General features: G+C 39.4%; 1 protein-coding gene across 2 annotated transcripts in view; it reads right to left on the bottom strand.

Moving 5' to 3' along the window:
• Window positions 1–13,221, bottom strand: part of aopep (aminopeptidase O (putative)) — a 115,839-nt gene that overhangs the window by 865 nt on the left and 101,753 nt on the right. For both annotated transcript variants that reach the window (XM_067413591.1, XM_067413590.1), the window contains 2 exons: window positions 6,693–6,779; window positions 5,621–5,776 (listed from right to left, as the gene is read on the bottom strand). In XM_067413591.1, the coding sequence (XP_067269692.1) occupies window positions 5,636–5,776; window positions 6,693–6,779 (228 nt within the window). In that variant the 3' untranslated portion in view covers window positions 5,621–5,635. The remainder of the gene's footprint in view (window positions 1–5,620; window positions 5,777–6,692; window positions 6,780–13,221) is intronic.

Here is a 13,221-nt window from a genome sequence, read left to right as displayed (position 1 = left end):
CTGTTCCTGCTGAACTGAGCCAGTGTTTCTACAGTACTGTAATCAGCTCAGTAGGCACGGGAGGCCAAGTCCATCTATCTCGCATGCGATCGCATATGACTCGCGTTGATGGAAGGATCAGATATGAGATAATACGCTTCAGCTGAAGGTGCTTAGCACTTCATTTCCCACAAAAGATCTCCTAATGACATTTTAAATACAGCCCGTGCAACTAATTCCATTTTTACTAGCCTTGGATGGTAATGCATCTTTAAACAGTTTCTAAATATAGTCATTTATGGCCAGCTTCATATTTAACTCGTACATCTGTCATGGCTTAGAAGACGGCATGCTGGCCGCTGGCCGTCCGCTAACTCAATCTGCAGAGGTCCTTTTAAGCACAACTTCCTGTCTCAATTGCTGTCTTTCATATTTCACCCATCAAAGCTAAAAGTGGAGCTGTTTTTACAGTCTAGAGATGCAGATGTTTTGGTCTGTGTGGCCGGGTCTTGCTCCATTCCTCCTCCTGTCCACATCTCCCAGAATTCCTCTGGATTTCATGTGGATTTTGTGGCCCAGCAGTAGGAGAGAGCAAAACAATTTTATTTTTTCACATATATAGTGGCGGTATAAGGCTCTTGAGCCTATGGAGAAGAAAAAGGAGGAGGAGGAAGACAATAACTCCTGGGCTCCTCGTCTTACTGTGGGCTCCATTAGCTCAGTCTGTTTCTCTTCAGCCCTCATTACAGCCATCTCTACCATCTCAGACTCAATCTTCATCTGTCATGCCAAACCGAGCGCTCTCGGCAAGAGTTTGTTATGCTCATTGTAGAAGGGATCTCACGATCAGCTCATTATAAAGGCAACCGCGTCATACTGCGCTGCTACGATAAAGTTTCATTTTACTCCAGAAACCCTCAAAGAAAATTTGCACAATGATATATGAGTTCCGAAAGAACTGCATGCTGAAAAAAATATCAGGGCATGATAGGGATAGTTCAACAAAAAAAGTTGTTGAACACAAAAGAAGATATTTTGAAGAATGTTGGTAATCAAACTGTTGACTGTAGCCAGGAAAAAATACTATGGGATGGCTTCCGTCAACCATCTGGTTACCAACATTCTTTAAAATATCTTCTTTTGTGTTCAACAAAAGAAAGAAACTTAAAGAGGTTGGAGAATGAGTAAGTGATGACAACATTTACATTTTTGGGTTCACCAGCCCAGAGTTCAATCACTGTTCACCAATCAGCTAAACTCTGCACCTGCTCTGAGTGTCTCTCCTCAACACTAACGCGCACTCGCTCGTTCACCCACGCCGCTGTTCCTCCTCTTTTCCACAGAGCGGTACAGTGCAGTACAATTCGGAATGGTAAACCCCGATCCGGCTTGTTTCCACCTTACTTGATAGGCGTGGTGTAGTGATCATCAACATTGCGCAAAGAAGAGAGCGACACAATAAACAAAAATGGAGGACATGCATAAGACGTCACAATAAGACGATAAAATTAGTTTGAGCAAAGGCTACAGACTGAAGAAAAACGCAGCTGATAAAGCACAGGCAAGTGACGATTGTGTCAACCAATCAGTGTTTTGCAGTAGCTCCACCCTTTACTACCGGACTACTGTGCTAGGTACCGCAATGGAAGGGTCCAAAAAAGCGGTATGGTACTGTTAGAGATTTTGGTACCATTCAAAACCTCTGACAATAGAAACGGAAATAATTGCGTACTGTACCGTACTGCTGGGTAGAAACAAGACATAAGTCTGATAGCAGCATTACTGAACCCAAACTTTTGAACAGTAGGATATTATTTGTTGACTTTCTGTCTACGCAAGCTCTTTGTACATCCCTAGCCATGATGTCATTTTCTTGAGCGATTCGAACCAAGACATGCTTATAAAAGGCTTTCTTTAGGTATTATAGACCGGTGAGAAGAAAGACTTGTAATACGAACTAAACTACAGACACCCTCCACTGACTTTGTCTCCCGTTTTTCGAACTTGTTTCTCATGTGAATGTAATTATTTTAGCACTTCACATCTGCAACGGGTTGAAGTGAAGAGGGGAAAAGCCATTCCCAGAGGTCTCTCTCTGCCTGTCATCCTCTCATCAGGTGCAGAACTTAGCCACTGTGAACAAAGAGTTCAATCACTGTTCACCAATCAGCTAAGCTCTGCACCTGCTCTGAGAGTCTCTCCTCGACACTCGTGCGTACGCGCTCGTTCACCCACGCCGTCGTTCCTCCTCTGCATTTTCTTGTCATCCTGTCGGAGGCCCACAGAGAAAAGCCATGTCTTCTTTTATTTTTATTTTCTCGGGCTGCTTTAAGACGGTGCCTCCGGTTGCCATAGCAGCCGTCCGAGCGGCGGTTGTGTGGTAATCCCTGGCAATGTGATTTTTATCTTAAGTCACAAATCAGCACGCCAGGAACCCACACAGCCAGCAACATGAAAGGCAAAACCTGCAGATCCTCTTGCTCTCCTGCGATTGAGCACGCTTGGCTGGGCCGCGGATATGTCCCTCATTATCCCCATCAAGACGCATTTCACAGGCCTCCAAACTCCACCGACTCCAGAGTTCAGGTTTCATCCCAGACACATTTCTGGATTTCAAGAGTTCTTTTACACTTGTGGGATACTTTTACTGTTTCTGAAGTACACGGACTCGTGAACTATGGCTGCTTTTAACATCTAGGCATGAAGAGAACTTTTTATTTTTATCTTTCTGGATGTTTTTTCACATCAGCTTTCAAGCTGAAGAAAGAAAAGAACCAATGATGTGTATATGATGAAGAGAAGAAAATCTATTAAAATCCAGTTTAAAATATGCACCACAGCTAAATATGCAAATATACTTTTTAATGTTGAATCAGATGTTTATTCTATTTTCAAGCAGTTTCAATTGAATAAAATGTCATGTTTTGGTATAACCATCAAGGAAAAATATATATCCTTATATCCTAAATGTATAATCTGAGTGTACATCTTAATATATAGCAGTATTTTCCAAAAAGTTTTTAAAGCAGCACTAGGTAACTTTTCAACCTTCATAATATATTTTTTAAGACTCTTGTGATGATAAATCGACTTACAATAGGTTGAATGACACGTCTGCCATAGCCTGATGGGGTCTGTATCGTTTTTAATCGTACTTTTAAACTTCGGGTTTCGGGTAGTAACCCGAGAAAAAGAAAAGAACTACAAAACTCGACTGCTTTACGGCATATACGTCACTTCCACCAACACACACACTTCCTTACATTCGGACGTGCGAGCCCAACTTTGTTCGTCGGATAATATAGTCATGTCTGAAGCAGCAGAGACAAATAAGAAAGAAAAGGTTTTGTTGGAGGAAAGCAATAAGAGGAAACGAAAAAGTGATGGGATTAAAGGCAGGACGAGGATCAAAATGTGACCAGCGTTTGCTCGTCGGCGTGAGCTGAAGGAGGCGTGCCCGACCGATGCTGTCATGCTTGTTACGGTGAGCTACCACTCAAACATTGAACTGAAGTATCATATAGATTCTGTAAAACGGTAACCAATAGACTACTATAATGACGCTGGCTTGTAAACGTGAGCATCGTGATTATTTGGCGTTTGAAAAAAATAAAACCCATGAAATTATATTCATATGACATGCTGAAGCATATGCCACTGACTGTAACGTTACCTGGGATGAAGACATTTCACACGCGACGCCAGAAGAACTCGAAATCCTCTTGCAGTTTTCAGGGGAACTGCTGCACCGACCCGCGGGGGCGCTTTTATGAAGTTATTTGGCCGCACCGCACCACTGTATATATTTTTACAACCCGCCGCGCACCCTCGACCATTAAATAGACATACGGGGTCCGCGGGTTATGAGACGAACCGCGCATCACTAGTTCAGGGCTATCAGGGCTGTCATGTCAACAAATGCATGCGCGATGGCATCCCCTGTTGTAGGAGGACAGCTCTTACGACAGTATTTGAGGACATTATTTTTTCCAAACTGTAGGGGGACCCCGAGAGCAAAAGTAGCCAAGTGGGGCTTTAAAGCTTTGAATTTTGAAAAATGTTGAATTAGCTTTTTCATATTTTAGTTTTAGTAATATTTTATTGTCATTTTAAAAAATTATTAATTGTATATATAAGTAACTGTAATACTTCAACTGCGTTATAATAAAACGTTCAGATGATCTGATATCCTCTGACAATTTACAGTTGTATGCATGTTGGTTGAGTTTCAAATATTAATAAGCAGTGAAGTTCTATTAAAATATTAATACATAATTTAGAAATAATAGATTATGTCAAACTAAAGATTTTCTTTTCAAGAATTACATTTTAAAAAGCATTTTCCTTGTTGTATCAGGGCAATTTATTTATATACCATAAATAAAATATTCTCATTGAAAAGGTTTATTTAAATATTTGTATGCATGAATTGAATTTTTTTACTTTAAATAAATTATTAGACGAGTGACACATCATTGATCCAAAAGCTAAAAAACCAAACATTATTCAGGTCTAATAGCTTTTTCTGACACTGTTTGGCGTACTTCAAAACAACAGGTGTAATCTGCTTTCAGAATTTAGCACATTTCAGGGCACGTCCAAGCAAGGCAGACGCCCAGTGTGTACCGAAGATTTATTGACACCGTCTAGACACTGACCTCTGAAGACAAACAGGCTCTCTGAGAATAAAAATGCTGCATTAGCGCTGCACAAATTGCAGAATGATCGGTTTGACCGATGTGATTCATCCAAGTCAAGTGACATAAACCACAACGTCTTGGAAAAGCTGCCCGTCTCCTCCGAGTTCTCAAACGAATAAAACTGTCGTGTTGGTGGATTAAAAGCACCACAGTTTCACCAAAAACACTGGAGCGAGACAACTAATGGATTTATCTCAGGGCCATAAGCTGTCTCTTTCCCATAGGTTGACCAGCGGCCTCAAGCTGCTTGGTTAAACGGAATATCTGAGCGTGATGGTGAGATAGGCGGCTTCTAAGCTAAACAATTACCCTTTCTTCCGTTCATGGTTACCACCATATATCAGTCCTCCACTTTTAAGGAAGCAACAAATTATGTCGACCCAGGGAATCCCTCCCTTGTGGAGGCAGGAATTTCATGCAGTAAGGGCACAGGGATCCACCTCTCTCCTAAAGCCTTGAAGAGAAAAAAAAGCTGCTGACCCGTTTCTTTTCTGGTGCTTGGGAATTGTTTGAGGAGCACATTCCGAATTCATCATAATACAAACAGATCTCGACAGGCTTCCTGGAAAAGTACAGAAGAGGCAGACGGGAGCTTCTGGAAGAATGTGAATGTGGCGGTGGCCAGGACACTGGGAGTGGATCATTAATATGGGGAGTAAAAACAAAAAGGCCTTTTTATAACTTCTGCATCTCTCAGGCTATTGAGTGACTTTTTTCAAAGCAGCTCTTACATAATATACGATTTTCTTTTGTTAAACGTGTCCAAAAATAACCAAGTAATGGGACACGCTGTTATGCAGTCATTAAAATCTGTTGACGGTGCAGGTTCAGACAGCATGAACTGATTGTGGAACCATTTTTCCAGAATGAGCTGATTTAAACTGTAAATCGTTTTTGACTTCAAACTACAGTAAAGGTCATAGGAGACGTGACACTCTTACCTGATTTGTCTGAATTCACAGGATCATTTCCTCCACAACACTGCGTGCTGATTGGTCCATGTCATCTTTAATGATGGCTAGACAGCGCCGTGCTAATTCTTGCTGCCGGGCATCTTCCTGGACCATCAACTCACCGTACAAATACACACCCATTGCCTGCCGTACACACAGACACACACACTAGAATCAAGAAGTGTTCTTTATGAGGGAAAGCAATCTAAGCTCTGTTCCTAAACCTAGTGAGCTCCCTTACTGCCTACTACCTACACAGGCAGCTCCCTTTTATATTATAATATACATACACCCATCAGGCACAACATTATGACCACCTTTTCTTAATATTATGTTGGTCCCCCTTTTGCTGCCAACAGCCCTGACCCATCGAGGCATGGACTCCACTAGACACCTGAAGGTGTGATGTGGTATCTGGCACTAAGATGTTAGCAGCAAAACCTTGTGCTGTAAGTCCTGTAAGTTGCAAGGTGGGCACAATAAACTCCGATGCATTGTAACTTCTTGAGCAACTTGAGCTACGGTAGCTTGTCTGTTTGAACGGACCACACGGGCCAGCCTTCGCTCCCCTACATGCATCAATGTGCCTGTTGCCGGTTCACCAATGTTCCTTCCTTGGGCCACTTTTGAGAGATATTATCCATTGCAGACCGGCAACCCCACAAAAGCTGCAGTTTTGGAGATCCTTACGCTTGCCCATTTTTCCTGCTTCTAACACATCAAACTTGAGGACAAAATGTTCACTTGCTGCCTAATTTATCCAAACTACTAACAGGTGCCGTGATGAAGAGATAATCAGTGTTATTCACTTCACCTGTCAGTGGTCATAATGTTATGCCTGATCAGTGTACAATTCTAAGCATTAGATCATTTTATAGCTTATTGTATTATATTCTGGGATTTCCTTCTGTGTGAAGGATACATGTGATGCTAAAAAAATCTGTTAAATAGCTTCTGAAACATATTAAATGATACGAGCATTTTAGTTTAAAAGCCTGCCCATGAAGACAGCTCGGGACATTAGGTTTGGGAACAGATTGCTAGAGAACCACTCATGTACCTGGTCATGTATCAGAAAGAGCTCAATGTCTCGGTATGCCGCTGTGTGTTTATGCTTGACCGCAAGTTCACACCAGCGATGTTTCACCTAATAAAAAAAGAGACGGATAGAAAGTGATTAAACCAGATGAAAGCAGACCAACAGCTCCATAATAACACTGAGCTCACAGGACGTCACCACCTGCAAGATTCACACGCATATGGGGCAATCTGGGAAAGAGCATGACTCTGTGGTTTTGTTATCAGTGTGTTTTATGTTGAGGCAAGCGTGTGTCAGTGGAGGTGTGTGCTCTGTTTATGCTTGATGTTTTCTCTCTCGTGTATAAATGGAGGCTGTGTTAGTGCAGCAGAGCGGAGAGATCACAGACTGGCTCTGTCTCTCCCTCCTTCTCTATCCCGTTCTGGTTCTTTGCTGTCATTCAACTCTTTCCTCACAGTGGCTTAACAACAGCAGCGCTGAGCTCGGCCCAAAGCCTGACCTCATACCCACCTGGGAGATCTCATTAAACTTTTGTATCGCTAGCCGAGTTTCCACTACAGATTTGCACTATGCGAATATTTTCGAAATGTCAATAAACTATCGTGAAATGACAGCATTTCCGTTAACCAATGTTATGTGACTAAAACGTAATTTTTGTCCTCTCCAACAAGTCAATCAAAAAAATCATGGCAATAGATGTTGTAGGTTTACATAAAAAATTGCAGCCACTGCATTTTTTAAAATGTTTGTTAGGCATGTTATCCAAGCATTAATGGCAAGGAAAGCCCCTTATACTTGGGAGCGGCCATGTGTGAGGTGCTTCTGGGTGTTTCTCCCTCATAATTGCTTCAAAGTCTTGATAAATTGTGGTATTTCTTTGCTGTATAGAATCCAGTATTCCCATAATTTTTTTTGTTTAATAAAGAACTCATCATCGGTCTCATCTTCAATCCAAACATACCACACTATCTTAAAAAAATGATGGACTTTTACATACGCCAGGTGACCTGTAAATATGTAAACATGGTTTCCATTGCAGTTTTGCAAAAATATTCGAATGTACTTTTTCGAAAACGTTTTGCGATTATATTGGATTTTTTTTTTTTTTGCAAAACTGATGTTTTTTTAAATTAGAAATTAAAATTTCTAATTAAAATTTCAATTTGAGAAATTTTAAGCATTATGGAAATAGCTACTGGCACATTTAGGAGTTTTAGGATTGACAACTGTTTTTAAAAGAGTATTTTAGGTTCAGTACAACTTCAGTCAGCAGCATTTGTGGCATAATGTGCACTCTTTTTCATGATGCCATGGAAGAATAATTTTTTGGTCCCCAAAGAACCTTTCAGTAGACATTTCTTCAAAGAACCATGTTTTTCTTAGGTTGTGTGTCCACCAAAACATTTTTTTTTCACGCGGCTGGCTTGCGTATTTAATTGTTTTCAATGGGAGTTTTTAGAAAAGCATGAACGTAACGAGTATTTCATGCTCAGCACTCCTTGATTTTTACTGGTAGATGAGATTTGCGCTCATCACTGTCACTTTTCACTCAGCCGCCCAATCACAGTGATGGAGGTGTGGGATAATTACAACACCGACCAACCACCACATTCTGCTTGTACAACGAACACAGATGAAAACAAGCAGCAGCATAACAGAACCAAATAATTTAATGCAAGAGCCAGAGAAAATACTTTACATTGTATTGGCAATTGTATATAGAATCAACACAGAAACAAACTATCTGTGAAATGAGATGCTATAACACTTCTGCGGAAATTCCGTATCATAGCAAGCAAAGAGTCTCAACTGAAAAAAAGCCGGCATGCCAAAACACTCAAGCGCCCACAGCGAGGCATTTACAGCTGGCTAAAAACACTTTGGTGGACACAGTCTTAGTGTAAAGAATATTTAAAGCTACACTGTGTAACTTTTTTAGTTTATTTTTAGCTAAAAACACTTCGTTCTTTCACAAATATATGTGCTCATTAATGTATATTTACTTCTTTCAAGTAATAAAGTATTCTCTTAAGTTTATAATATGCCATTGAAAATACATACGGGTGAGGGGTTCTGATGGCGGTCGCCATGTTGCCCCTCCATCTTGAAAGTACATTAGCCAAAGAGGGACATACCCGTAAATTCATGCTTCACCTTTCGTGTTTTAACACTCGATGGCACCGTGTCGAATGTGAAGAGGGGGATTGAAATGTTAATCTTGGACTAAATCAGCCACCGTAGGAGTTAAAACGAAATCAGAATTGAGAGGAACAGAAGCTATTATTCACTGGATGGTCATATACCTTTACACCGCTAGATGGGGGAAAATATCACACAGTGTAGCTTTAATAATAAAGAACCTTTTTCCACTATAAAGAACATTTTGTGCAATGGAAAGGTAAAAGTTTCTTCATGGAAATATCAAATCTAATAATGAACTTTAATTTTTAAGTGCACCACAAAAAAAGATTCCTCATTTTCTAGTTTAAAAAAAAAAAAAAAAAAAAAAAAAAAAAAAAAAAATCAAGGTTACAGTGAGGCAATAACAATGTGAATGGGGTCCATTTTTAAAAGCATAAATGTACCGATTTTTTTATAAAAGCACTTTTAAAATGTGTTTAAAAAGTTGTTTAAACCATGCATTTTTAGGGTTCATTTGTAATACCTCCAGTTTGTTTAGTTGCCAGTAAATTTGAGCAAAAAAGGTAAAGTGATTTATTCCACACTAACATATTTATGCATTTGGCAGAAGCTATTACTTAAAGTTAACACTAACACAGTTGCGTTTTGTGTCTAAACTATTGAGTACTTCAATGTTTATGCTTTGACCCCATTCAATTTCATTGTAACTCCTGTGTATAAGCCATAAAAAAAAAAATATGATGGCAACTAACATTATGCCTCAAATGCTTTCAATTTTGCTCAAGATAATCCCCTGATTCAGAGGTTGGACATGATAGTTTTGCATCATAATAAGCATGTTAGTGATCTTAAGCGAATGTCTCACTCATTTCGTGTTTTTCCGCCTCTCGTTCGCTCCCCCACACGCAGCAGGGGTTTAATTGAAGCTGAATAGGTGGGAGCTCGCGGGGCCTGAAGGTGGCTGCCAGTTTAATGATTAATGAAGTTAGATTGTGTGAGTGTGTGTACAAGTGTGTGAGAATGTTTGCTTTAAGGCGAGGTGTGAAATGACTCAGGAAAACAACAGGAAGCAGCGGCACTGCAAAGAGCCTTCCGGTCACAAATCACCATCTATTTAAGCAACATGTTCAAATGTCACGTGCATTTACAAGGAAGGAGGTTTTTACACTCTCCTCTATCCCTTACCTGCCTGCAAACCTTATCATTCCAGCTGATCGCTGTTGTGTTTCTTGTTTTGTTCTTTGTCTTTCATGTGTCATGCATTTTTTAATCAAGTGCTGTTCATGCCAAAGTGTGCTCAGACATGATTTCAGTCTCCATTGTTCAGTGAGTTTCACAAAATTTTACAAAATTAACACTCCCCAAGTGCCAAATGCAAAGAACAAAGGTGCCTTAGCAAGCAAGTTGATATATTACATTGTACGATTCCCCAAAAAAATGGGACACTGTACAAATTTTGAATAACGTGGGGTTTCAAATTTCAATATTTTATTCAGAATACAACACAGATGACAAAACAGAGAAAATTTATAATTTTAAGGGAAAAATAAATTGATTTTAAATTTCATGGCATCAACAAATCTCAAAAAAGTTGGGACAAGGCCATGTTGACCACTGTATGGCATCCAGTCTTCTTTTTATAACTGGGGGTCTGAAGAGACAAGTTGCTCAGGTTTAGGAATAGCAATGTTGTCCCCTTCTTGTCTAATACAGGCTTCTAGTTGCTCAGCTGTCTTAGGTCTTCTTTGTCGCATCTTCCTCTTTATAATGCAGCAAATGATTTCTATTGGTGAAAGATCTGGACTGCAGGCTGGCCATTTCAGTACCCGGATCCTTCTTCTAAGCAGCCATGATGTTTTAATGAATGCAGTATGTGGTCTGGGATTGTCATGATGGAAAAAGGAAAGGTCTTCCCCGAAAGAGACAAAGTCTGGATGGGAGCATATGTTGTTCTAGAACTTGAATATAGCTTTCAGCATTGATGGTGCCTTTCCAGATGTGTAAGCTGTCCATGCAACCCCATACCATCAGAGATGCAGGCTTCTGAACTGAGCGCTAATAACAACTAATTGGGTTGTCCTTGTCCTCTTTAGTCCGGATGACATGGTGTCCCAGTTTTCCAGAAAGAACCTCAAATTTTTATATGTCTGACCACAGACCAGTTTTCCACTTTGCCACAGTTCATTTTAAATGAGCTTTGGCCTAGAGACAATGCCTGCGCTTCTGGATTTAAGTTTAGATATGGCTTCTTTTTTGGAATGGCACGGTGGATTGTGTTCACCGACAATTCCTGAGCTCATGTTGTGATTTCCATTACAGTAGCATTCCTGTATGTGATGCAGTCCCGTCTAAGGGCCCAAAGATCACAGGCATCCAGTAATGGTTTTCTGGCCTTGACCCTTGCGTATAGAGATTGTTCCCGATTCTCTGAATCTTTAAATGATATTATGCACTGTAGATGATGATAACTTTAAACTCAACTGCAATTTTTCTCTGAGAAACTCCTTTCTGATATTGCTCCACTATTTTTCGAGCGATTGGTGATCCTCTGCCCATTGAGAGGCTCTTACTTTAACCAATCATGTTGATAATGGACCTAATAAGTTGCAAATTGGCCCTCCAGCTGTTCCTTATATGTACATTTAACTTTTCCGGCCTCTTATTGCTACCTGTCCCAACTTTTTTGGAATGTGAAGCTCTCATGAAATCCAAAATGAGCCAATATTTGGCATGACGTTTCAAAATGTCTCACTTTCAACATTTAATATATATCCTATATATGCTTTTGTGAATAAAATATAAGTTTATGAGATTTTTAAATTTTGTAAATTTAAACCCCTTTTTTAATTCACAATTTGTACAGTGTCCCAACTTTTTTGGAATCAGGTTTGTATATATCGCTTTTAATGTAAAAAGCGAATACAAACGATACATACAATTGCTCTACTCTGGAAAGAAAAGCCCAGTGACTCTACTATATTTTACCTCAGTGGAAAATTTACCATCAGATATCAATATGAAATCTGTGGTAAGCCAGAAATGTGAATTAATGAGGAACAAAATGTTTGGGACTGCTAATATTTGTTGACTTGTTTGATTTATGATGATGATTTATAAAATCAATATACAGCCTATAATGTTTGTTTTCCCTGGCACAAAAATGTTGCTATTTAGCATTTTTGCAGTGAAAATGTTGGCAGGCAAGTACAACATTTGAACCACTGGCTGGCTGGGCATTATTACTTTGTGAAAGACTTGCGAAACACATCTGGTTCGCTATCGTTGAGGGGACTCTCTATAGACGTAATGGTTTTTATACTGTACAAACTACATATTCTATCCCCTTACACTAACCCTACTTCTAAACCTACCTATCACACAAAACTTTCTGCATTTTTACATTTTCACAGGGTAACAGGAAGTGTCCTCATGAACCATGTTAATGCTGTCATAGACACTTGTGTCATCATAAACCACACACACACACACACACACACACACACACACACACACACACACACAGTATGAGAAAAATCCTTTACAGAACCGCCCAAAGCCCACAGAAGCCACAGTGACGACAGCCACATACTAGAGAAAACACACATCAGTAATTTATAAGAAGGCCAAATCCCTCAGATACACACACAGAATAGCAGGCCTAGTGTGCGTCTGTCTAGACACAAACAGTAAGAAACCTGCGTATGGGATAAAGGTTCCTCTCGCCTGGGGTGTGGTAATGGTAGAGTTAACGATAACACTGATCTAAACTCCCACAACAGGAAGACATTTTGTTCGGTCAGACAGCCTGACCTAAATTAACCTAACCTGAAGACACCTGAAGAATCCAATAAACTTAGCACATAGCATCAGGTAGCTCACTCATTAAAACTGATGGGAGGAAGGATTTAAGAGGTATTGGGGAATGTGAGAAAAAAAAAATCAAATGATCTGGCGGCTTAAAAGGATATTTCATCCAATTACTTACATTTCAGTCTGTTTCTTGCATAAAGCTTTAAGTCTAACATATGAACAGCATGGACTACTGAATGGAAGTTTTTACATGTATTTGAAAAATAAAATAGAAAAAAAATACACAACTGTTCAAATGTTTGGAATCAGTACAATTTAAATGTCTATTTGAAATAAATGCTGTTATTTTGAACTTTTTATTAATCAAAGAATCCTGCAAAAAAAAAAAAAAAAATTCTAAACTAGTTTTCTAAACTAGTTTTCATAAATATATAAAACAGCAGTTTTCAGCAGTGATAATAAAAAAATAATATATATTTTTTTGTTTAATTATTAGTTATTTTAATTGTAATACTATTTCACAATATTACTGTTTTTTAATCAAAGCAGCCTTTGTGAGACTTCTTTTTTTCCCTTGATGATGATGACATTAATTTTT

The sequence above is a fragment of the Pseudorasbora parva genome, chromosome 13, assembly GCF_024679245.1.
Source record: "Pseudorasbora parva isolate DD20220531a chromosome 13, ASM2467924v1, whole genome shotgun sequence".
NCBI classification, from domain to species: domain Eukaryota; kingdom Metazoa; phylum Chordata; class Actinopteri; order Cypriniformes; family Gobionidae; genus Pseudorasbora; species Pseudorasbora parva.
The sequence above is the reverse complement of the archived record's forward strand: the minus strand, read 5'-3'. Positions and strand labels throughout refer to the sequence as shown.